The sequence below is a fragment of the Chaetodon trifascialis genome, chromosome 19 (assembly GCF_039877785.1).
Source record: "Chaetodon trifascialis isolate fChaTrf1 chromosome 19, fChaTrf1.hap1, whole genome shotgun sequence".
Lineage (NCBI taxonomy): Eukaryota > Metazoa > Chordata > Actinopteri > Chaetodontiformes > Chaetodontidae > Chaetodon > Chaetodon trifascialis.
Window position 1 is genome coordinate 7,687,600 of NC_092074.1, and position 26,646 is coordinate 7,714,245.

Below are 26,646 nucleotides of genomic sequence, written 5' to 3' on the forward strand. Positions count from 1 at the left end.
CTTTCTCTTGTTGCATCGATGAACAGTGTATGAATTTGCATAATCATCTATAGGTAAATGATAGTGTTGAGCCGCTCTGCTCTGGACTTCATTTGAATGGAAATTCTACCACTTCTGGTATAAAAGGAAATCATTGAAGTGATAGCAAATGGATGAGAAATTGTGGTTTGGTGAATAGTCTTCGGCTTAGACGGTATCTATCCCCATCCTCTCTGTGTTTTTTGTGCCTTTTCACCACAATGTGGATGATTGAGTGACAGCCACCCGCAGTCTAACATCCAAAAAGTTTGGGAACAACATTTTTTATTTCTGGGAATTGTTTGGAGTCAAAGGAGCATAAGACAGTAATAATTAACCGGTTGAAAAAGCCAAGTACCAACACAAAAAATCAAAGTGAACATACACACTGACTGATTTTGCATGAAAATGAATGAGAACAAATAACTTCAGCAATAAATAATGACATAAAAAAACAACATATTGCCAGAAGACAATGTCGTAAAAATGAGACATGAAATTAAGCTACACAATAACAAAGAAAACAAATGCAAAAGGACGAGCAGACGAGAACATTGACGTCAGAGTTTTTTAAAAAAGAAAGAAAAAACACCTGTAAGTCAGTAAGGTGCTAGCAACAGATCTCCAAATCCATCATAATCTGCCTTTATTCTCTTATTCTGTTTTTTTAAATTTCCAATAAAAAAATAAAGAACATGATCAAAGTAATTTCAGAATAAGGAGGAGTCCCTAATACAAGATCTGAGGGAGGTGTTTTCTATTTGACTGACAGCTTGACAGCTTCCTGTGGTCAAATATTCATGCGACTGAAGAGGAACACCATCCAGAGAGACAAGACTCTAATCTAACAACATTTGCTCCCCACCTAAACAAATGTTCCTGCGCACATCTTTTTTTTTTTCTTTTTATCTCCAGGCGTTACTGGCAAAAGAATAAAAATGCTATTTCTGTCATGTTGTTACAGCAGTGAAATCAAATCAAATGGTCTGTCTATACAAGAGGATTTAACAAAACCAACAGAAACTTGAATTTTCTGTACAATATTGACCTGCAAAGCACAACGGCTATGATGTAGTAAAATATGTAAACATATTTGCTGTTTGACACAGTCGTCTGTGACAACAGAATCACACTTGTTCACACTGGAGTAAGTCTTCAGCCTGGATTTTTTTCTTTTTTCTTTTTTGAAGATTGCGACAATTAAATGTCCACCAGACATAAATTCTGATAATGCCTTTTGCCACCGCATGTCAGGAAATGTAAGAAAACCTGGACAAATAAAAAAAAACACAGAGAAGAAAAGAAAAATGCTATCAGGGATTTAAAATTGAGAGAAATAACAATGTATTGTGCATTTTGCCTGGCGGATCCACTCTTGTACGCTTGACCTCCATCTAGAATTTGGATGCCATGCATAGCAGTCCAATCCTTAGCTGAGACATGAGGGACGGAGAGAAAAATATTGAGATATCATGATTGTATCACACCCTGCTGAGCGGTCACTGTCTGGTCAACCCTGACTGGACATCATCCTTCAAAAGAAACAGACCTAAATTCAATAAATAAATAACTGACTAAATGAATAAATAAAAAACAAACAAAACAGATCGAAATAAAAAGACAGCTTTAAGTACACATATACTTTAGCTCGTATCGCATCCATGAAAGCTACATTTAATGAAACCACTTGTAATGCGAACTCATGTTTTGACTTCCAACTTTCCCGACAATCATAGTTTCTTGAGGTCCCTCACTTACACAGATGCCAGCACCACGTCACATACACCTCACATGCATGCTCAGAATGGCCGAAATGACAGTGATCGTATTTTACAGGGTTACAATGGACAAGGTCATTAGAACTCCAAGGATCACACACCTCTTGACAGTCACTTGGGGTCGTGTGGATGTTCGAGTGATGTTATTCACACTGCCAAATGTCTCCAGCAGGGACTCCTGAAAAAGATCCACGCTGAGTCCCGGTGAAGGTGTACTGCATTGTCTCTCGTAATGCTTACAATAGTAAGTGTGCTTCCGTAAGCCAAAGTTCTTTTGTAAATGTTTCAGTGACTCAGTAAGTTTTGAGTTCTCAAGAGATTTTACCCTTTTTAAATCACAGTTGCCAATATGGTACTGTCAAAATGTTTATAACTTTGTTCCAAACAGTTTATTTTTCTATGTGTTGGGAAATGACTTTTGATTTCTATACATAATATTCCTTGTCCTTGTCTTTCGGTCTCTTGCTACTGGCGCTGCCTTTGGCACTGCCGCTGGGTGTTTTATCCTTCACCACAGTGCCATTGGTTTGCGCCGAGTTGCTGATGTAGTTGCGCGTCTCGTCCACCTGGTAGGAACCCTCGTCCCTGTTTCTGTACTTGTACATGGCGTAGAGGAGGATGAGGATGCAGAGGGCAGCGGCTGAGACAATCCCCACCACCATGCCCGTGGTACTGCTGGATTCCCGGATCACCTCTGAGGCCCCCGGGGGCACCCGCCGCACCACGCCGGGCACTGTGGGCAAGGCGGCGGGTACTGTGCGCAGCATGGGCGAGGTGATGAAAGGACCCCGTGGCTTGGTGCCGTCCAGATCGAAGGACGTGGGCAGGGGCAGCAGGACTATGTCCGGCTGTGGGGGTTTTACCTCGCGGTTGTTCATTTTCCCGGCAGGCAGCTTGGGTGGCGTGTCCGAGGGGACCGCCGCCGGCGGCGTGCCCCGGGGGTCGGGCAGAGGTGAGGTGGGTGTAGTCCTACCTGCCTCAGAGGCTTTGCTAGGCCTCAAGTCCTTGGCCTCCCACTTGGGCGCGAGGGCTTTGTAGCCGCCTTCATAGGCCGATGTGGTCAAGATCTTATCTGTTACCAGGGAGAAGGTGGTGTAAAAATCTTCATCGTCAGTCGGGGGCAGGCTAGAGTCGAAAGCTTCGCCAGAGCCAAACCCCGAAATCACCATGCCATCATCATCATCATCATCACCATCATCACCACCATCACCATCATCACAATCATCGCTGCCTCGGTCCGACAAGCAAGGTACCCCCGCCTCAGTGGCCATGGCCAAGGATTCTTTGGTGGTCTCAATAATGGTGAGGACGGGGCGGAGGGTTGGGGGGAGGGGGATGAAGGGAGAACGGGTGGATACAGAAGGGATGTCTATGGGGTCCTCGACTAGCACGGGGATGACTAGCTCCCCTCCTGGAAAGTGAAACAGAGACACAAACACGAGTCAGAGGGCCGAAAGACTTCCATCAGCAAAGCAAGAAGCAGCCAAACACCAAAAGAATCGATAACCAAAGAACGTATAAAGCAAAGCTCAACAAAGGGAGGAAATGAACTGAAGATAAAGAAAGAAAGAAAGAACAGAAAATACCGTACCAGTGCAAAAACAACAAAACTCAGAACCAAACAAGACCCAAACAGAAAGAAAACTTTAGAACAGCCATAAATGAAGTTTACATTGCATCAAAAGGCTTTGAGGGATGCACAAGGGTGAGCCACATTAAACTGACTCCACATATTCACTCCTACATGTCCTCAGACAGCAGCGTGCTTTATCAGGACTACATTTACACTGCACTACAAACTATGCTTATCATATGCTCTACGCCCTCCAAGCATATTCAGAATTTCCTATTATATATGAGTGTGCATTACATGTAATGCCACACAAATGTGGCCCTATATTTAGTTCTGCCTGATAATGCTGCATATTTCTCTACATAAATGACTAGTTCAGGCTTTTAAGAGGCTTGTTTTATTTATCTTCCAAGTGTAAATCCTTTTTAGTCCCTTCAAAAACTGAGCACCAAAAGATGTGCTCTGTGGATAAAAAGAAGCAGAGGGTATTAGCATTTGTTTGCAAGTCAAGTTCAAGCCAGTGGGCCTGAAAGCAAGTTAACTAAGTCTGAAATGAGAAAGTGTTTGTAAGGTGTTTCGTAGAGCTGCTCAGAGAGGTGCTTTTTAACCCCGTTGACCTACGCGGGCGAACAAATACTAACAACTTATAAAGCTGGAAAAAGGAAAACTGAAAATGGAAAGGGAGCGTTTTTGGACCGGAAGTGCCGAAAGTCCAACAAAATGACCCTTAGCCTCTTAAAACCCTGACCGTCTGTCAGAGGGTCACACACTGATCTACAAAGGGAAAATGTACCAGCAAAAAGTCACCACTCGCAAGTCCTAAAAATGGAGGGAACTTCTCCCTCCTGAGCATTAGTGGGCTCCCCTCTTTGCCCTAACCTCTTGCCTTTTGACCCCTACAGTTACCACAATGGCACAAAGTCACCGGACAGTTCAACGACACCTGAATGTTTGCTGTGATTCCTACTCCCTGGTGGAAGAACCATGCTCGTTACAGCTGCTGTTCTCCATTTTACTGTATTACAGGGACCCAGGTGCTTCATTTCCACATGCACTCATTATAAGAAACTCATTTTGGAACACTTGATACCACATGCTTAATACTTAAACCTGTTGTTCAAATACTACAAAGACCTTGAAACATTCAGATGTCTATTGAAGCTGCTTATCCTCTTGCCAAAGTGGCTTGCTTGTACATTGCAAAGGCTCACAAACAGGGCACTATAAAGAGATGCAAACCTTTTGGAACAATAAAGAAAAGAACACAACGGAAAGAAAGGAAACTGAAATAATAATTAAAGGCATTGCAAAAAGAGTTCAGAGTTAGAGCAAACATTGTAAAAAAACATTCACAAAGTAAAGCCACAGATAGAGCTATCCAGAAAGGGATTAGTAATAAGTAAGTAGAAAAAACAGGTAAAAAAGAAAACAAACAAAAACAAAGTCAGCTCGGAAAATCATAAAAGCCTACAAAAGAAAAAGAAAAAAAAAAACAGTTTTCAAAGGAAGGAAGCATACCATCAGTTTTGTCAACTTACATCAACAAATTGCCCGCATGATTTTGGCAGGAAGAAAAAAAAAATTTACAAAAGAAAGTTGTGTAAGAATGCCTTTGGACAAGTTAGGTTAGTTTCTTTTTTAGCAATTTCTGATTATATTTCTCTTTTTAGACAGGATGGCACAGGGAGGCAACAACACATACATCCACACATCATGACATGAAAAATAATCTTCACCATTCTGTTCAGGAGATCTTTTTTTTTTTTTTGTTCTTTTCATAGCCATTTAATTTTATAGAAAAAGAAAACTGTATATCTATAATTCTTGCTTTGATAGATAAGTCTCTCCATAAATATCTACAGCCTGATTAGATGACTCTTGTTCTTTTTTCTTTTTTTTTTCTTGACTTTAACTTCATCAGCAGTGAATAAATGGATGACTGTACATATCTTAGAATCTAAAGGGTTTGGGAGGAGGGAGTGTGAGACGGGGTGGGACCTATGAACATACTAGGAAGGAAATGACATAGATGGGGGTGAACGTGTACATCAGTTGCCATGTCCATGTAAAGGCGGCACGAAGCGGTCGGGCGGCATTAGAGCTTTTGGCTGTAAGGAAGGGATGGGGATATACAAACAATGAGCATATACATGCCCATCTACAAAAGAGAACAGCACTCTCAACACTGACAGTTTTACAAACCCTAAGCTGCAACTTCTTTGCCATGCACAAAATTAATCCACTCGTTCATTGATTCAATCCAAATTTCAATCAGAGGTAGCTACTGAATAACAGGAAAATATTAGAGATCAGCATAGAAACAGTTTTCACAGGTCGTGGTGAGGGTCTACTTTGGAGGCGGCTTCTCTTTTTTCTCTATGAGGACGTGAATTTGAAATTCCAATGCAGCATCTCGGTTTCAACACTCATAAAAGCGGCCTGTTGTTTAGGAAATAGGGATTCATTCATAGAGAAAAGAGGAAGGCTCGTTCTAATCGGGGGGGGAAAAATCATCAAAACATTGGCAATAGTAATTCTTAGCAAATTAGCAGTTAAAATTTGAACATTTTCAGAAAAGAAACAGAGATACACATATATGCGTGGTCACATATATGTACAAAAAAGACAAAAAAAAAGAAAAAAACAGATTAGCAAGCAAGAAAGAAAGGCAATCAATTTCTCACACTATCAAAGATGAACAACCAGAAAGCACACACTGAGGCAGACAAAGAGAGGGGGGGACAGTTTATAGGCAAAGTGTCACCACCTTCATTTAACTAATAATAAAGGCTTTATTATTAGTTACTTCAATACATTTCTCTTGTTAGTATTTTAAAACACAGGACAGGGCGTGCAATCTGGATGTACGTCAGAGAAAGAGAGGTCAATCAGACATGGTTTGATTTTGGATTTTAGTTCACTATAAGAAGTTGGGTTAATGCATGCTTCAGTAAGTTGCATTTAGGGAGAGTAATATACAATAACAATACAGCAAGCCATGGGACAGGTAGGGGAAAGGGCTTCAGATGGGGTCATAGGTCAGTAAAAGGTCACTGCCACCAAGGGCTGTGGGATATTTTCTCAGGCAAAGAAACCATTCATCAGCAGTAAGGAGGGGGAGAGGGTGCACCATGGGTGATATATAACCAACATTATGTGGCATTTAGGCCCACCACATCTGCTAATTAATCAAGAGGGGGAGCAGAGCGGTAATTAATGAGCTGCTTCGTTATTAAATGTTTAGATGCTTTGTGTTATGTGCATAACCAACAGCCTTCGTTGGACAGATAAACAGCGTGTTGGGAAGGAGTTCCACAAGAGCGCACGGAGTGGCGTTTGTTCGTGCCTCCGCCGAGTTAAAGGAGGTGTGAGAGGTGCGTTCGTCTTCACGCATCAGGTTTTGGTTCATCATTAAGCACTATAAGCCGTATTTTATCAAGTGACGGCTTAAATATGAATTTCCTGACTGTGTTCCGGAGAGCTGTCTGCCGCAGCTTTCTACTGCACGACTGCAGTGTACAATCCTCTCTTCAGCTAACATCTCATGTTGCCTAACTGGGATAATATCTTTAATAACAGAGCCAAACTCCTTGCCTTGTTAAATAAACAATGCCAGCACAGATAAGTGATTTCATCCAAGGCTTTATTTATCCGACTCTGCCCTTGTTGTCTTGGCCTTGTTTGCATCCTTTCACTCCATTCTTCGCTAACAGCTTTCGGCGACTGTTAGCTTTGCGCTATGTCAACAAAACACTTGGATGGGAGGGGAACCACTGCAGTTAAGGGTCTCCAGTAAAGTCAGTGCAGAGGACCTTGATGTTTTGGTAAACACTTTAATCCTGTGTAAGCTCTTGCACTAGCGTTGCACATCTTGCTGCATTTCCGAGGCAGACAAACACGGCGGTTTCTAATGGGTTTGCTTAACCAGACTGCGTTTGTTTTCTGCACTCGTCAAGATGGATGGGGATTTTATTCTAAGCCTGTGCCTCCCTGGCAAATAATTCTCCACTCCACTAGACCTACAGCCTGCTTTTCTTTCTTTTTAAGCCAAAGGAAGTCAGGACTTCAGATTAATAAGTGTTTCTTTGCGCCACTGCCTACTGGCTTGCAATGAGAAAAAAGGATCCTGTCTTTTTTAAAGCACAAAAACGAACACATGAGACAAACTAAATTTTGTAGTCTTTCTGCTTTTCACCATCCCTGCTAAAAAAGAGTATCTGCTGCGTGTCTGTGCTGGCTTTTCAAGAGGAATTAAGTAAATATAGTCACTTCTAAATGGCTGATTGACTGACTAGCTCAGCAGCTTGGAGGCTACAGATGCAGAAATCTCAGAGCAGCACTTTCTCTTCACTTTCCTCCACTCGCTCTCTCTCTTCCCTGTTCTCTCTCCTGGCCTGATCCCCGTGTCCATCCAGCGTTTGCTGAGACTTCCGAATGGAGATGAATCCCGACGGTGTGTCAGGGATTTGACAACGCTACGCCATAAAAGCGAAAAGCCGGTGCACCATCACCAACCATGGACGAACTGAGTCAATGGGATTTTGACGCTCCAAATTGTGGGTGAGTCAGTAGTTTGGGGCCCTGAAATCCCATTGTGGCTGTGCGCATTGTGCCCAGAGACCTGCTATAGCAGATTCATTCACCCCGACGTACTACAGGTGGGGAGCTGATTACCAGAGAGCCAGCAAAACACAGATTCACACACTGGACACACACTTACAGAGACATGACAGGGATTATACTGGTGCCCTGTGCAATGGCTGAGCTTTCTACAAACATGTACCTCAAAAAGCTGAGCACTTTACCCTGCCATTAAATTATCTTATCTCGCCTGCACACACCTCTGCCAAGAGAGGTCTAATTTCTCACAGATGGACAATTCATTTCCATCCGAGAAGTTGAACGATGCTCTGTTTACAACTCCAGGGAACGGAGAGGTCTGCCCCGTGAGGATGCATGAACTACCTCTGGCTGCAGGAGCTTCCTTCCAGCGGCGTCCTGAAGCCACAGCGCATGGCAGATAGCTCTTAATCCGTCATCATGAGGCTGCGCGCAGTCTGGCGTATTAAATTGGCATCTCTAGCAGGCGTGGCGACTCGACCCTGTCAGCTGGTCGATTTGCTGTACAGCCATTAGACTGCACCTCTGCACTCGGCGGACATGTGTCAGCTGAATAACCTTTAAACTGATCTGAGGCCTGTGTTGAAGTGACAGCTGGCCCAATGGGGCTTGACGGAAGCCATAGCTGACGCCACAAGAAAACCCAGTGATCCATCCCTATCATACTTCATTCTGTACCTTCCACGTGTTGGGGCTCTTTATATACAGCAATGAAGAAATCACACAACATCACATCTGTGCTTGCAGTCTAACATTCATTTGAGACACAGACTTTCCACTTTGCCCACCAAAGCCAATGAGATGAGGACACATCTATAAATTTGTTACATCTGTTTGATCTGCACTCCACTTCATCAAAGCTTGATAGGGTAATGGTGCATACAGCACCGTTTATGGCCCTTTCACTAAATACACAATTTTCGAATAATCTATTTGACTGACACATAGTGCAACAGTCCTCCGTTTGCAGAGATTTGTGGGAGGCTGTCATCTCTAGAAAAACGACAGCGCTGGTTGTTTGTTCAAGCAGATTGAAACAACCTACCTTTATGTTTATGCTCAGCAGCAATGCAGGAGGAAGTTTAACATTCTTACAGCGCAAAAGCAACGGCCCATCTGCGCCAGTTTGTGTCCCATCTCGTGCCAACAGTCAACCTTGGTTTCCTTTAATGGTGTCATCATACCTAAACCTGATTTCCTGCCTATATGGGGGAAATGCAACAAGCTGCAAACACAACACTGACATGTTATCATCTCCTAAAGCCGAGCTGGCGAAGGTGTTAGGAAGCCGTTGCTCACAGTGCCAGCAGACAATGAGCAACATTCATGTTTTCTGGTCACCTGATAAATGTAAGTCTGATCATTCTATGTGTACCTGTCACCATGAGCAACCCCTTTCATATTACACTCAGTCATTGGTTATTAGAAAATATAGATTAGAGCAGCTAAGCCTGAACGTAACCTTAAACATAGAGGTGGCAGATTAGAAAATGTTCTTATGGGTCATTTTGGAAGGCCCTGAAGGACAAACTGTTATCTCACTTAGGAATGATGACTTGCTGTTTGTATGTATTACTGACACTGGTACAGCGGAGCCACTGCAGCATGCCTCCGCAATATATGGATTTACAGTAACTGCTTTCTGAGACTTATTGAAATTCTGTGGCAGGAAAAAAACACAGATATAACTAATAACAATAATGATAGCTCCATTCAATCTGTAGGTCTCAGGGCCTAAGCACTAAGCTTACCAGAGTGAATGGAGCCATTATTAATGTTATTAGCAACACCTGTGCTTTTTCTGCTTCAGCATCTGCTCTGACAAGGATCTCGCACATTTTTATTTGTCCGTCCAAGTAAAACCTTTGAGCACGTGCTTGTTACGAGTCAAATTTTACTTTCATCTGGCTATACAGAAAAAAATCAAACATTCTGATTCGCACTTGTGGATTTATGAAAATCATTTGCATCAATTACTAAAATATAATTACATATTAATCAGAAAAATGCTCTGATTACACGGTAATGACAAGCTTTGAATCTGTTAATCACTGTGAAATTAAATCAGAAATTGACTTGCAGTTTGCTGTTCTCTAAAATGAGCGCAGCATATTTTCCATTGCTCATTTCCAGGTAGTGGTGAATTCCTGCATATCGTAATACTTTTAATGTCTGTTCAACTAGCTAATGTTTGTGTAAACATGTACAGGCTCTTATTCAGAGGCCCGCACTGCACACTCCTTATTTGCTCTCTTGTGGAACTCACGTGGGATAAAGGGAAAAGGTAAGGTTTAACAGTTTTATTAAACACACAGACAACACGACCACGAGACGACCACGTACAGCAGACAAGACAGGCTGTTTGGCAGACACAGACGGAGCACTGACAGAGACAGCAGGCACAAGCACGAACACAAGACGCCTCCGAGGGAGGAGCTGCCGCGGGGAACAGCGGCGGCGCAGGACCGCCAGTGTAGCCCCGCACACACACACTGACATGTAGTAGAAGCCAGCTGGGGGTTAGCCTGAGACTTATGGGTGGAGAAGAAGCAGCACACAAAATGGATGCCAATCATATTCATGCAGAAGCGGGGGAGTTGGGGGGAGAGGATTATAAGTTAGTCTATCGAGCTGCGGTACAGTCCAGTACAGTGTGCATGCCACAAATGCCTTCTACTTGGAGCAACAGATAGAATAGAAAAACAGATATACTTTGTGGCAATAAAAGTCTTTTTATGCCATCTGCATTCAAACAGACATGTATATGCAGAAAGGCTAAAAGAAAGAAGGTGGGTGAATCGGGATGGACGGGGTGGGGGTGGGGGGTTAACGCTCGGGAGAGGAGACAGGGAGTCATTCTTTCACACACAACTTTCTTGAGACAGAATGGGGTTGCCTGCACAAGGCCAAAAAAAGGATGATGGCAAGAAAAGATTTTGTTGCCGTTCATTTCCCTACGTTGTATCGAAAATGGGGGGAGGATGTTTCTTTTGAAGCCATATGGCACAAAAAAGTAAACACAAACTTGATGAGGAGGAGAACTTTGAATTTTCCAACCACCAAAAGTTCATGCGGCACAAGATGAGGCAAAAACGGGAGGAGTGGCTCTATCCTTGCTTGGAGGATGGACGACGGATGATGAGGAGGACACCAAAGAAAAAACAAACAAAAAAAAAAACCCACAAGAAAACAAGGAAATAAAATCAACCCACTCAACCCGCCCTGGCCCAAAAGAAAAGCGAAAACAAAAAGCTCAAATCTTAAGCAACCCAGCAGCTGGGTCCAAATCGATACAGAAGAGAGATGTTCATATGTGCATCACAGGAGGAAAAAAAACAACCAAATGCAACGGAAAAGAAACCAACATCATGTCATGCAACTGTTCACACGACTGAAAGCGGGGCAAGGAATGAGGATATGAATTTCTGTGTCAACATGGTGAAATGTGGTATGTAGGAGTGTGTATGGCTACATATGTTGTCGCTATATGAGGGGAGGGTACCATGTCCTCTGAGTAAAGACTTTGACAGTACGCTTTGTTCCACTTTTGAGAATACTTGGGTTTGTACTCTCTGAAAAAGCAAAAACACACGCGAGCTGTAAAAGTTTGTCCATTGAATTTCAATAATCTCCGAGTTAAGAAAGCAACTCATGCTTATAGATAAAGACCCTAAATACTGCAAGGAGGCGTGGAGAAAATGGCTCTCTCCTCACATCAAAAAGCCATAAGCACCGGCACCTAAATGTGGTCATAATTTCAAGGAAACAAACGCCACTACAGTGTGATAACGCTTCAAAGTAAATGAGTTCCTCCCACAGATAGCAAGAAAATGGTAGAATTACTAGCAGAATATCTACTAAAGTACGCGGAGAGACCTCATTTGCTGAGCGAAATAAATAAACGCCCGATTATCTGTTATGTTCTCTGTGCGGAAGATAACAAAGCGAAAGAGCAATTCATTGTTGCAACTTAGGCTTATTATTAGCAGTGAAAAGTGGACATATGCTTGGTGCTAAGCTGAGCCATATTTAGCCAGATTAACGCAGCATCAATTAGCCCGCTGTGATGGCGTTTTGAAGGACAGTGAAGCAATCAAATAGCCTGAGCTGTTAATGATTTCCAGAGTGCCTAAGGGGAGACGCTTTTTACATACTGAGCCAGTTTCAATAGAGCTCACACTCTGCTGCTTTACTCCGTGTATTTAGGCTGTATGCCAGCTGCTCCTGGGCACAAGTGTGATTGACAGCTGCTTGTTGGAAAGTCGTCCAAACCCAAGTTGCCTCAAAATAACCACTCCTTTTAAATCTGCGGTTTTATTTCCAGCTCTGTTTTTGTTTGCAAACTCCACTGAGTGAATGTCTTATCACTTTGATCCAATCACAAAGTGATGCGTGTGTGTGTGTGTGTGTGTGTTTGTGTGTGTGTGTGTAAAGGGAGGAGGGAAGAGAGACGATGCGCACAGAAATTCGAGGATATCTGTTCTCTATTAGAATGTTTCAGGTAAGGCAAGCCTCCGACGAAGGAAACAGAGGTACAAACAAGAGAAGAAGAAGAAGGAAGGAGAGGGGAGGAAGAGGCTCTGTTGCAGTTAGTCTGCTACATATCACAGTATCTATGCTGAAAGCATCTTTGTTCTCGAAAGAATCTCAAAATGTATCCTCTGTCAAGAGAGACGCACACACACGCACAGCAAGAAGAAATCAACCATGTACAGGACAGATACATTTTGAAGCATCAGTTCGGGCGACATGGAGCTTGATACTAATTTTGTACTTTGTTGAGGAAAGTTTTGCTCTCGACTGAATGCTGAGAGAACAAAATTAGTATCAATGCTTCATCATGTCTGCAACCAGTGGCCCCATAGCTAAGTGTAACTTGTTTGAGAGATGAAAGGTATGAGCTTTATCTACAGCAGCTGACTATAGGATGTGAGCGTTTACTTATTTACAGTTAAAGTTAAAAACTGTAACTTCCTGCAGAGAGCATGCTAAGGTTGGAGAAACTTGATTCGTACCGCTTTCATCCATCTCCAAAGAGTTCTTTAAACTTTAGATATACACTGAGAACCCCCTCACACTAGTGTATATTTCTCACAGTGGCTACTTTTCGGAGGGCTTTTTGAAGTTACACTTGAAGCTCCCATGGGACATGATGCTAAGAGGAGAGGCTCCTCGGTAGCAAATCAAAGAAAGATAAGGAGAAGTAGACCAGGTTCAGAGCAAGCACAACTCGACACACCCATCCCACCTGCATGTCCGGAGTCGCACTCTTCCAGGTCCTCGTCGTCGCTGGAGCACTCCGCCGACGAAACAATGTCATCCGTCGTCTGCGGAGAAAGAGACACATTGACACACATGCACAGGAGGATGCGGCTGGGCCTGGGGAAGCATCATGAGTCCTCTACGACACTGCCCACAGCCACTCCATTCAAGGATATCTGCACACACAGACCTCTCTGCCTGTCCTTCGGCTTCCATATATCACTTGGAGTCAATCATATTTCACAGTGTTTATCATTCTTCACTTTATGTGCTTTCCACCTCCGCAGATAATTGTTTTCCTTCACCCTCCGCACTCTGCCTCTGATTATTTATCGTCCCTCTCCTCCTCTGTCGTCCACAATCAATGGCCCCACCAAGCCCCCACAGATCAACACTGTCCTGGCTTCTGATTTGTGCTAAAGGGTGTGGAAGGAGGGAGGGACGGGGCGGCAGACTTGCTGGCTACATCCGGACCAGCGATGGATTATCTGCACTCTCCAGTTCCCACAATTCTGATTTACCCCCCCCCCTTTTCCCTTTTTTTCGGGTCGACCCATGGAGGACAGAGGGGGGGGAGGTTGTATTTCAGCTGCAGTGCGCTGGGCAGCCGGCGTTTATTAGAATGAATCAGCGGGGCGATAAAATAAGCCCTGTCACCGAGCAGGGTTATGAAATCAGAGTGCTGATTGAGTTTTCCAGTCCTGGCCGAGGGTGTGGGGCTCTAAATATCATTGAGTTTGACAGACTAATGAAACGCGCCCCCGTGCTTGTGCTGCCTCTTTCGACAGGGCCCAGAGAAAGCGGTCCACCTCTAATACACGCATACACACGCATGCTGATGTTCAACATGTATGTCTACCAAACCTCACATTTTTCAAACCGCGCTCCCGGAGTGTGCCATGGAGGACGGCGCGACGTTTCTGTATCGGTGCGTTTGATAATGTGTTAATGCGTGTTTGTGTTGGTGTGCATAATGCACCACATTATGTACTGTACTCCAGCATGAGGAGGCAAAAACACGAAGCAAGAGGGGAGGCTCTAAACTAAATTGCTGTAAAATATGGCCCCTTGGTAAACATGACTATTTATTGAAGCCACATTACGGGCGTAAAAGTCTTGGTTATTGCTGAAAGAGGGTTATTGCTTGTTATTATGATAGCGGCAGATGTGGGAGGCAGGGACACACAGAGAGAGAGAGAGAGATGAAAACCCCGAGCCACTTCAAAGTCTGTTCCAGCAATTTCAGCCCGAGACCATCACACCATAACCCAGCATCAGCCGAAAACACTGCCTTTCTCTTGTCCATTCATGCTGCATTTCTCTGCAGCTGATGCCGACAGCATCTCAACACAGAACAAATATCACTGCCTCGGATGCAGCATCTTAGCAGAGTGTTACGCACCAATCTACATGTTCTAAATACAAGATTCAGCCAAATCGATGCTCCTTTACTACTATTTTAAGCAATTTTCTAACATGAAATAAATATTTCGGAACAATAGAGGTTCACCTGCTAACGAAGCACAGGCATCCACAGCCCTCACGCTTGGCTGTCAAGCCCACATTTCAGACTTTCAGACATGCATTTCATAATGCAAATGTGCCAGCGACTTAACTCGTCACTCTCATGTCTGAGTAAGAGCCCAGGACGATGCTTTGCAATAATTGTAATGGCAATCTGACCAAGCTGGTAATCATTACATGTCCAGATGTTCAACATGTGTCAAATCTGTACCACATTCAGCATATTTGCATGCACATAAGGAACATAAGGGTTAGTTTCTGCTCTCTCCAATAAGCTGATTTCCGAAACATCATGTAAGTAATGAACCTGGTGTCTGTAATCGGGGTAGGGGATTAGAGAAACCTGGTTTTCCCTGCTAGATTTCTTCTGGGAAACCTCAATTTCTCTGCCATGTATACGGATAAATGGGTTTGTAATTGGCTTTCGTACGCACGCACGTGACAGAGACTTTAGACAGGGAGAGTGTCAAACAGCACAACACCTGGATGAAAGCAGAGGTGATAACACCAAGCAATGCGTCTTTCTTCTCAAGTAATCCAAAGTGTGATTAGAGCAAAGTTTTCAATCACTAATGCAGTCAAAATAAGTGAGCCACAGTTAGAACTTAAGGTCAGGGCAGAGGGTAATCTGATTACTGACCTGCTGCATGTATACTGCACATGGATTATAGTCACACAGTGCATGTCTGTGATTAACCGCAGGTTTCTCAGAGTGACAGTGCTACTGAAGTGCAGACCACAGACCGATGCGATGGCAGATGATGTGATGGTGCAGAGAGATATTAAAGACATCTTGTTCCGTCTTCTTAAGAGCGCTGTAATACATTCGTAATTTCATTCATTTCTTATGTATAGAGAAAATAAAATCAGTTGAATAAACCATGAACCACTGTAATGAGACATCTCTAACATGTGGAGGAGATTCTCTCATGTCAGATCAGTCTGGAGAAGAATGAGCTCTTCATTCATTTCATGCATATTCCCCATGTGCTGTGAGGAAAAAAACCCTTGGAAATAAAATTGCTGTAATCATCGGCCCATCAGTCGCCTTCATTTTTTCAAAGCCTCAAAGCAGTAATTCACATCATGAATTAAATGAGAGACTCAAACGAACATTTTGTTTTAACTGTGCACGGGCACGATCAGACTGCAGGTTCAATGCAATCTAAAATGTGAGGGGAACATTTTTCAGGCAGTGGTTCTTAACGTTTTTTTGGTCTGATATATCCCCACAGTCCAGTTTCCCTTTATCGACACCCGTCATGTTCCAGATGTGTTCCTTTGAAGTGATTTTAAAACAGATGTATCTCTATAGCAATTATATAAAGTGGATATTGTTGCGGGGCCACTGCAGCTTCAGAGTTCACTTCTGAACTGCGGTGTCAACGGTTCAAGCCTGCACCAGACCAGTAAGAGGTGGGGGTGCGACCGTCTCTCATGCTCACAATGGCCATTAATTAAGCCCTGGAGATAAAATTGTTCACTTGATATTATGTTCTGACTCTGGCTTGGCTTTTAGCCCCGAGGTAAAGCTAAAATTAAAAATGTCATCAAAAATGTTTATGGTCTCCGAGCTCTCCTGACTTGTTGGCACACAGAGGCCAGAGCCCTGCACAGCACTGCAGAACTTCTGCAGAGAAAAAAATCATTAAGTGCTTCATCTTCGAGCCTATCCACATGAAAGAGGAGGACCGGCTGCCTCACCTCATGTATTGTGAAGGTTGCAGTTAAATGGCAGAAGGACATACTCACAGTCTATGCATTCACTTTCCGTTTGATTGAAAATCATCTATGACTCGAAGTGAGAGACCCTCTCATCTAAGCGACTTTGATTCCACTCGGAGAAATTGAAGAGGGCTTTTGAAGTGTGATGTTTGACATTTGTAGATCCACTAGATACGCGCCTGATTCATTTTCATAAACATATGATTTATGTCTACTCGTCACAATGGGTCAGGCTGAAGTGTTTCTCATGAAGGGCTTTGGGTGCCATTTTTCCGCATTTGGACTAATGCAAAGCCAATGAAGTGACACGCGGAGCTTACAGTCGTCCCTCAGTCGACCAGCGACGTCAACAATAACATATAGCACGAGGCTAGATGCTGTGAATGCGAAGGGAAAGGCAAAAGCTGCGTATGTGTGCAGTGATGGGAGTCTACAGTGGGGTATAGCAAAATGATGCGGTTGGCCAGCGGGACTACAAAAACTGATTTCACAGCTGGGGAAATCCAATTCTCTGTCTAAATCTCCATAACATAGAGTGGGATATATTTTGGCAGCAAAGTGATTTCTTTTTTTGGTGTAATTATTCTCAACAAATGCTCTCATCATCATTTTTAGGAGAGTCTGGGTGGTGGGATTTTGTTGTGTGTGTGGGAAGCTTTAATATGCATGTGCATGCCTTCTACTTCCTGTGTGTGAAGAAAGCATATCATACGCAGTGATTTCAATGCATAAAAACTCACAGGCGATGTGCATCATGTCTGATTATCCTGATTACGCTGCCTTCCAGTGATGCTCAGATTCCTCACTCCACAAACAAACACCACAGCCAAATCAATAGCCAGACTTCATTAAAACAGCATTTACCTCTGACCACTTCAGCACATCAACCAAAAGGATCACACCGGCGGTCGATACAGATAGACAGCCTCCTTGGGAGACGAGTCTCAAAAAGCGCAGATTTCACCACTGCTGGCACTGACACGAACAAAACGGAGAATGTGTGAAGATGCTGGGCTGTCTTCTTCTCAACAAAGCTTCTCTGGTGTTTAATCAGGAATTCTGGGACTGACTACTGTGAGCCAGCCTGCAGTAATGCAGAGACCATTAACAGGCGAAGCGGCAATTACCTCAGCAACTGAATGAAGTGCATGCTACATCACCAGTCAGGCCTGACCTCAGAGTGAACAAAGAGGCACCAAGATTGATTAACAATAAAGCTGAAGCTTGGCAAAACTCTTTTTTTTTTTTTTTTTTAGAAAAAACATTTTCACTACAGCAAAAAAACAACAAATGTTAAACACTGTCCAGTAGAGATTACATGTTTTATGTTACTAATATATTTTACAAACTACTAGAGTAGTGCAGAATGAAAGTTTAGTCAATAATGTAATAAAGTGTGCATGCTCTGTTTCAATTTCCCATTTTTTACATCGTAAAATGACATTCACGTGCATATTAAGTTTATGGTTTTCGCTTATTGTGTCCATACTGAAGAGATCCCTTCCAAATGTGATTCCAATTTAACGGCTGAAATACATGGAGCATGTCTGCAACACAACACAGTCTGCTGCAGTATGCCCGCAGCAGAGAGCGTCCATTATAATCAACTGGAGCTGCTACACTGCTGCACCCACGTGAGCATCGCACGGCTTCTCTTTATTTTTACATGGCTGGTCTATTGTTCGTTTTCTCTGTGCGTGGCTATGTGGCCCTCCAACAGGTAAAAACTACATAGAGCTGTGTGAAAAAACAAAGAGGCCTACAATCTCTTAAAATTATTAAAATAAATACTGATGCAAACATTGTACCAGAGGCAATGTGACACAGAGGAGCAACCATGTGGGTGTGTTTGTATTTCACGTCATGCCCCATATATTTTAGCCGTCAGAGTCCATTGTCCTTAATCTGCAGCTCATATGAGGCAGGAGGCGTTTCATCCGTGTTCTCCAGTTGTCTGTCTCGAGCACGTCTCAAGACAAAGACATGCTTGTAATCAGTCCAGCTGTCTACGCAGGCTGCGGAACAGCTCGTATTTTACTTGTGCATAAATGCAACCTGAAGCGTATCTTTATGCTTCAAGTTTATTTTCTTCATCTGTTTTACACACAACTGCAGTGATTGCGTGTTAGGCTCTTTGTGCTGCCAAAACTCAATACTGCCCCTGAACACAGCCTGTGTAGACGCTGGCGGAGGACTGAAGCGGCTGCTGCTGCTCTGCTAACGTGCTGCATGGGCTGTGTTAGACATTCCCTCTTTATGTCACTTTTCCCTTTGCTGTAACTCAAACTCAAAGAGGAAATTTCTTACTGAAATGAGTTTACCTTTAGAAGAACCAAACACACATTATTTTACTCAGGGACTGACTACTGAAGCCTCGGATTAGCTTAAGCTGAGCTTTAGAATCCATTTTTACACAGAAAGAGGGCTGTGGGTTTTATCGTCCATCATTTACAGTGAAATCACATTAGGAAGGGATGTCTGCAGGGCCACTATGGACCAGAGCAACGATTAAAGTGACCAGAAGCTCTTCCAGAGGACATACTTGAAAAAAACTCACTATATTGTTAAATTTCAACATTCAAAAAAGATACCAAAGGCACGAAAACAGCTTTACTTTACTTTACATACGTCGAGCCTCACTCTCTTCTAGCCACATTAGTCACAACAGCAGTTGCACTGCAGGCTGCAGCTCTCTGCTACATCAAGTAGACAAATGTAACCTTCCACAGCCAATAAAATCCACTATTCAATACAGCCGAGCCACCTTTTTCACACCTTTAAAGTTCTCTAACAAAGCACAGTCCACCTGGTGCAAACGCAAAGCCTTAAACTGAGAAAAAAAAACGTCACTCGCTTGCTTTTTAATGTTAATTTCTGTTCTACTACTGAAGCATTCTATCTAATAATGTTCCTGCAGGAGCAAGAGCGCGTTCACAGCCGTCTCTTCACACCTGTGCCTAATAATAAACGTGACTGAACTCTAAGTCTTCCTGCTAAACCATCTCTGTTTGCTATTTACAGCATATATCATGCAGCACAACAAGCCTCTGCAGACTTTACACTTGCAAAATGGAATCGGATGCTAAATAGCCTTCTAATCAACACTGCTATGCTATGCCTCAACTTTGGAAAAAATGACATACAGTGAGCTTATTCTATTCCAATTCTAATTCCAATTCAACTACTGTCCCATCGTCTACCTGACGGCCATCGTCTAAGAGAATATTTCAACTCGGACTTAATTTCTAATACATGGATGGTAACAGGAGCAGCTGCTAAATCTGCAGCTCGGGTGAATATTTTGCTGAGCATGACCGTGATTTGATCAGGCACATCAAAGCAGCGGCTTGTGCTCGGCAAAGAGAAAAGAAAGACATTATGTACTCAACCACTGTCTATAGTTTTCCCCTGGGTCAGTAAAAGCAGTGCAAAGGCTAAAACGCAGCCGTGGCCCCCGGGTTACAAACATGACATGAAATATGAGCGCGAACAGTGCTGCGTCTCGGCGAGAGGACAAACTAAGCGCACATGTTTAAGTACAGCACACTGAGTCATATCAACAGGGAGGGGGCCGGAGGTTGCTCCTGAACACACCACGGTCTTATCATAACAAATGACCTTCACATGTCTTCATGCCCAGAGGGTGAAGGAAACACTGAGAAACGAAGCCTTTTGAGAATAAGGGAAGAGACACAACACTATAGATCCACATTACAACCCCCTATCAAACCCAATTTGGTTTATTTACAATGCCAGTGCCCAATGGCTAAAGCTGAATTTTTTTTTTTTTTTTTTTCACTGATGGGAATAAACCCCAAACAAATCAATTTTCCTCAAGCGCCTCATCCTGGCAGTCAGTTGCCATGGATATCCTGTGTGGTTGGATGTTCAGAGATCAAAGTGACGACGCGGAGGCAAGGGCAAATCAAAGACACACAATTCAAAGCAACTTCTTCCTCCCCTAAGGTGCTCCTTGGTCACCTTGGACATATATATTTTTCACACATGTTAGACGTGGATACAGAGTGCAGACTATTTTTCAGGTTGAGAAATGGGCCCAGAAAGTGACAGAAATCAGAGGTCAGACTGACTCCTGCTCCCATCTCCTCTTTCTCGCTATCTCACTAATTCCAATTCCTCCACTCCACTGGCCCTCGAACCAAAATAAGATAGTCATCTCCACGGGCGGAAGCTTCGCCTTTCTATTGACGGCTGTCTGATGTGCGCGTTATCCTGTCCGATCTCGGCTTTGACAGGCCGACAAGGGAGAGGCTTGTATTACAAGGGGAATCAATGGCACCAGGCCATATCCCTATCAATAGGCTGCCACAACTCTTTTTGCTCATGCTCCCCACCCTGTGACAGATAAGATGTTTTATCAGAAAAAAAAAACTACTGTTGGAACGAAGGGGCGGGGGATTGGAAATGGCGGCGCAGACGCACGTTAAAAACACTGCACAGCAGAGATTCTAATAAAACATTTCATCGTGATGTTTGATCTTCATTAGCAGCGATATTCTTGAAGGATGAGAGCAAACACAAGCAGCGCAAGAAGGCTGGAAGTCCCGCTGTTAACCCTCTCCTTCAACGTAGTGGATAAATTACACCGAAATGAGCCCCATGATCAACTGGTAGGGCCAAAGCCACATGCTAAATGATTTCCTAGATCAAATATTGATATTTTGAATGAGCAGCCTCGGTGGGCCTTTCTTTGTGGTCTCCTGTAGTCAGCACATTTTTTTCTTTCCAGGTTTATGGAGAAATGGAAAGAGGGCAGGGGAGGTGGGAGAGGAGGAGGGTGGGAGGGAAAACAGCTGGAAAAGAGGGAAAAAAATAGACTGAGAAGGAAAATGCATTTAATTTGTTCGCCATCACCGTGCTGTGTTGGTTTCAGCAGACTGGGTTATGTGCCGAGTATTTCTCTTTTTCTCAAGGACCTGCCTTTGTACACAGAGCAGTGAGGGTTGCTGGCTCACAGCAAACTCTAATTGCCCTGAGGCCATAGGCAGCCACTTTCAAACAGGGTCATTCATCTTCCCATGGAAAAGGAAATGGTCTTTGGCCCTGATCCTTAATCACCCCCCTGCTGCAGTGTACAAGGTCATCAGGGAAGCCCTGTGACAAACAGACACGCACATACACGTGTGTACACACACAGGCAGAACAGCTGAAAGACTGAGGGGACGGCCACACGATGAGAGGCAGCTAGAAAGGTACATGTGAGGTAAGCAGACGAGAGATGGAAGGAAATTTCTTCTCTATGCAAGCCCACGTCGTCCTCAAGTGAAATTGGAGCAGCGATTACAGCTCTGAGTTCTGGTCTGTGTTACCGTTTGTGGTTCTCCCTTCAAAGAGGAAGAGAGGAATTCATGTGGATGTGGTGGTGAGCTGCGCTGAAAGCCGTGACCAAAGAAGAGGCAGAGAGAAGATGAGAGCAAGGGGGGGGGGAGGAGGAGGAGGATGAGGAGGAAGAAGAGGAGGGGGGGTCAGGACAGGAAAGGAATGGAAAAGGGTCCATTTCACTGAGGATCACAAGACACTGGCAGAGACTGGTCCTCCAAACAAAATTAAGGTAACAGTACTCCTGCTCGGAGACCAGCAGAGGGGTGTTTCATAAGGCGAAGTTACCAGTTCAACCAGGATCACTGGAGCAAATCAGGTTTATTCTCACAAAATTCAGCTTCAGAAAGTTAAAAAAAAAAAAAAACTTTCCTGAATTAGCATCTCATCTCAGTTTCATGTTGCATCTTACACATGCAGGTTCATTTTAAAGCAGGGATGCAGCAAGTTATTCTTTGAATTTCCACTTCAGTTCAGATTATTTACTTGATTATTCGATTATTGTTTGGTCATTAAATGCCAGACGATCGGGGCATATTGAATCGGCCTGTTTTCTCTGACCAGCGATCAAAAGCCAAAGATGTTCAGTTTGCTATCGCAGATGGCAGACAGGAAATATTCCCATTAGAGAGGCTAGAACCAGTGAATTTCACACATTATTCATACTGGGCTTGAATCCAAGATAATATGGTAACAAGAGGACTAATTTAACAGAGGAGCAAACTGCAACACATCTGTACTCGTGTCAGTCATTGGATTTCGAAGTGCTGCCAAATGGTCTCTTTGCCTGTTGGTCCATTTCCTCTTCATCATTTGATTCTTCATATACATTTCTCTGTTTAATATTTGTGGCTGTGAACGCCACAGATCTCTTCTAACATCTCCAGTGTGAATCGATGTGGTCGACCGTTGATGTCCTCTTGAGATCTGTGTTATGAATCATGAATATACATATTTGAGGCTCGACTTAATCTGACCACATTAGTTCTGAGCTGGATTTCTGAAACAGTTTTATTCTGGATCAGTTCGTTAGGCCGACTTAATCCAAGATTTTGGAAATGAATGAAATGCACTTTTTCTGCCTCCGGTGACAAAACACCAGTGAGTTCAACAACTTCACACAGCTAAAACAACGTTGTCCTAGCGGTAATCTGCTCTAAGCATGCGTTATCAACACTGTGGCTGTTGATTAGCTAACTGTAGGAAGGCTTGTGCTCGCACTGTTGTGTGGCACACACTTTTGTGACAAAGGGCTTTATAAATAAACCTGAGTTGACCTCACTAATTGCAACAATACAATCAATAAGTAAGACAATATGTTCAACTGGGAAAGCTATTGGCTTCCCATTGAGAACGTGTGAAGTCTGAAACAAGCAGCTGAAATCGGACCTCGCACTCTCTCCTCCTTGCGGACCACGTTTTGATCCCCTTATTCAATCCATTTCAATATTGCAGCATTTCTCACAGTCAAAGGCTATTATGACTTCAAGGCTGTAATACCAAATCAATGTAGGCGTTATGTAATGGCCGACGCTGGCAGCTTTACATCTCCCAAATTAGCCAGGGGTCCCATTTGGGTTCAGTTCCTAATGAGCACAAAACCAAATTAAGCATTCGATTTAGTCTCTTTTTAAGAGATGAAAGTTGAAATGTAATCAGTAACCAACAGAGAAATGATTTAAAACAACTGTAAGACAGAGGCCTCAGCATGCTTACGCACATGTAAGGGTGACTGACAATGCAGACACACTGACACATGGACCCTCATAATTATCCTTCATTCACTGCTGTTCAGAGCAACAGGCTTCATTGCAGTTTGCAGCAGCTCTCTGTGGACACAGAGGAGAAACATTACTGGGCCTTGCTAACAGCTCAGCCGAGCAATGAAACAGAACACATTATTGCTGTGCAACATCAAAGGCTGTGTCTGTATGATACATATTTAATTAAATCCTATTGACTCTAGCAGACACACGGTGCATTCTGTGCACACAGAGACAGTAATGCATATAAAGATCTGTGGATATTCTCACAAGGACACGGTCTCTCTCTGTTTCTCTCACATACAAACAGAAAATCACAGCGCCTATCACAGGCTGGCGGCAAATTCATATTCACAGTCCAGCCGTGTGCAGAGATTCATTACAACCACTGTGGAAGAAGTCACAAGGTCTGCAGCTGCAGCTCGAACCTCAAACACACCTGAAGTCCTGATTTATCATAACATACAATACACAGCTCAGGGAGCTTCATTTGAAGGGCCAGTGTGTTAATGCCTCAAAATGACGTTCCATTTTCCTCGTGGAGCGCTACATTACATAACCAACGTCAATTTCATGTCTGTGTTGTATTCAGCATATAAGCCATCTCTGTGAGATATTCAAACAAACAGCGCAAACACAAGCATTCGCCAAAGGCAAGAAAAGGAAATAAAGAAGCACATACATCTTTCAGAACCTCTAAATGTCTTATTAACATGTTGTATCTTGTCAGCCAGAAAGCTAATGACCACCACATTCAAGTCGGCTGGGTTTTAGTCAGAGTTACAAAAGGACAGCTTGTTGCTGTAAGCAGCACATGTGTCCAGTTAAACCGCAATGTCTCACTTTCTACGTCTCCGCATGCTGAACGCACAGACGACATGCTGCCCCTGACAGCTTCTCAGTGTCGGTGTCGCTATGCTAGCTGTTCACCTCTGCTCCAGTCTTCATGTCAGGCTAACAAAGCTATCTCTAGCAGCTAGCATAATCTTGTGTACCAAAAAGTGAGTGACAGCAGTAACTTCTTAAGTCTGCTGGAAAGTAACTTACAAAGTAAAAATGCTGGCACTGGAAGTTTAACTTTTATAATAGTTTTGTTCCCAGAACCGTTGTGCTGGAAAAAAAGTTAATTAAACACTAGCAAGATTGTGGGATCTCACAGCAACCTCGCAACTTAACTAAAATGGCTTGGCACAGGATTTTATACTGACGGTTCCACTTTGATAGTCCATGTAAGTCTACTGGCATGTGCTTGAGGATAGATCTGGAAAAATCTGGATTTTAGATGTAACGCCTTGAAAAACATATGTGATTTTTTTCTTTATCCCACAGTTGTGCTGATAAACTCAAAGACAGATATGCTGTGTAATTAGAAGGCTTTTAAGAGCTCTCGGCTCAACTGATCTGTTCTAGTTAATTGCATTTAATCCTTTGCATAGCTGCAACTGGTGCATGACCAGTGTTTTTTGTCCGTTAAGGTCACTTTGTTGCGTCATCCGTAAGTTTGAGTTATTAGCTGGACGTGTGTGTTGCGTTATAACCAGTCAGCCATCTCTGGAGGCAACACAGCACGAGGTGAGCCTGCGTACCACCCGGAGCATGTGCTGATGTCCTGCCGCTCAGCTCAGAAACAAACTGCTGCACAGTGTGTGTTTGTGTGTGTAACTGGCCCCTTGGTGTTTGAGTGTCCTGCTGCGACAGCGGAGGCTGACGAGACAGCAGGTTTACGCACACACACACGCACGCGCGCGCACACAAGCATTCCCAGAGGATCTATATAAGCTGTGTTGTGAGGCATGGGGGACATCCATTACAAAAACCCCCGTGGTTCAAAAACCCCTGGAGCTAGCTGCTGGTTCTCACACACTGAGAAACAAACTGCCCCGAACACACACACACACGCACACACGCACACACACACACACACACACACACACAAAGAAACAAACACATGACCTACAGACAAGAAATTGCAAACATCTACAAACACGTTCACACTGAGAAGCCTAATGGAAAGAGCTCCTTGTACATATTCTCTTGCACACCAAGTGACATGAAAAATTCATAAGAAAAGTCACAACTGAATGTTGCACACACACACACACACACACACACACACACACGAGACGACAGACAATCCATGACAGTGCTGGAATGAGTTTGTCATGTTGGTGGTAGGGGGGAACTGTTTGGCACCACACACTGAAAATCCTCTGATACTGCACTTCTGTTCTCTGACAATGCCGGCGGATGAGGCAGCGAAAGGGCTGACACATTTTTGTGTGTGTGTGTGCACAAAGTAATGGCAGCTTAATTTAGTTGTGCACGTATGCACACGTGTGAAACAAAGATTAAGAGATCCTCGTACAAACTGCGCGTGCACGCATGTGAGTGTCAGTGTGTGCGTGTGTGTCTGTCTTAATGAGCCACAACCAGCAGGGTCTCCATCAGTCTACTGTCTCCTAATTGGACCTACTGAGCAAACAGCAGACCTCCAGCATTCATCTCCCAGAATTCACTGGGAGCCAGGGTGCCTAGCAGGGCTCCCAGAAAGAAAGGTAGAAAGATGGATACTGATGAAGAGAGGAAAAAAAAGGAGGGAGAGAAGGAATAAAAACAGCGTCCCACGGATTATCTGCAAACCAGTTTGACCTTTACGCAATTACTGGCAGGTCTGATTGTGAGGGAAGGTGATCACAGAGACTAACTAACTGAAAAGAAAAGACGACTGACAGCAGGTGGAGAAATGGAGCAGAGCCGCCAACGCAGTCATGTTCACACACACACCTGTGCATGCATGCACGCACACACACAAGCATACGAACGCGCTCATCAAACATCATCTAGCAGACTACCACATGGAGACACGCAGCATGCCGCACAGCACCTTCCTCACTGCCTCTTGAAGAGAGAATAAATCAGTGATTATCATATATTCCCAGGCGTTAAGTAACATCCTTGATGTACTGTAGACAGACGGAGTGAAGCAGCGAGTTGAGGAAAACAGTGAGGGGGAAAAAAGTGGTCATCATGACAGCTAATGTGC

At 43.7% G+C, this 26,646-nt stretch overlaps 1 protein-coding gene across 9 annotated transcripts in view; it reads right to left on the reverse strand.

Annotated features, from left to right (window-relative positions):
- Positions 1–272: 272 nt before the first annotated feature.
- nrxn3b (neurexin 3b) overlaps positions 273–26,646 on the reverse strand; it is a 200,449-nt gene continuing 174,075 nt past the window's right edge. For 6 of the 9 annotated variants that reach the window (XM_070987081.1, XM_070987080.1, XM_070987079.1 and 3 more), the window contains 2 exons: positions 13,238–13,316; positions 273–3,207 (listed from right to left, as the gene is read on the reverse strand). In XM_070987081.1, coding sequence (XP_070843182.1) covers positions 2,222–3,207; positions 13,238–13,316 — 1,065 coding nt within the window. In that variant the 3' untranslated portion in view covers positions 273–2,221. Of the gene's footprint in view, positions 3,208–4,999; positions 5,478–13,237; positions 13,317–26,646 lie in introns of those variants that run through there. The other 3 variants (XM_070987087.1, XM_070987086.1, XM_070987085.1) reach the window with 2 other exon arrangements.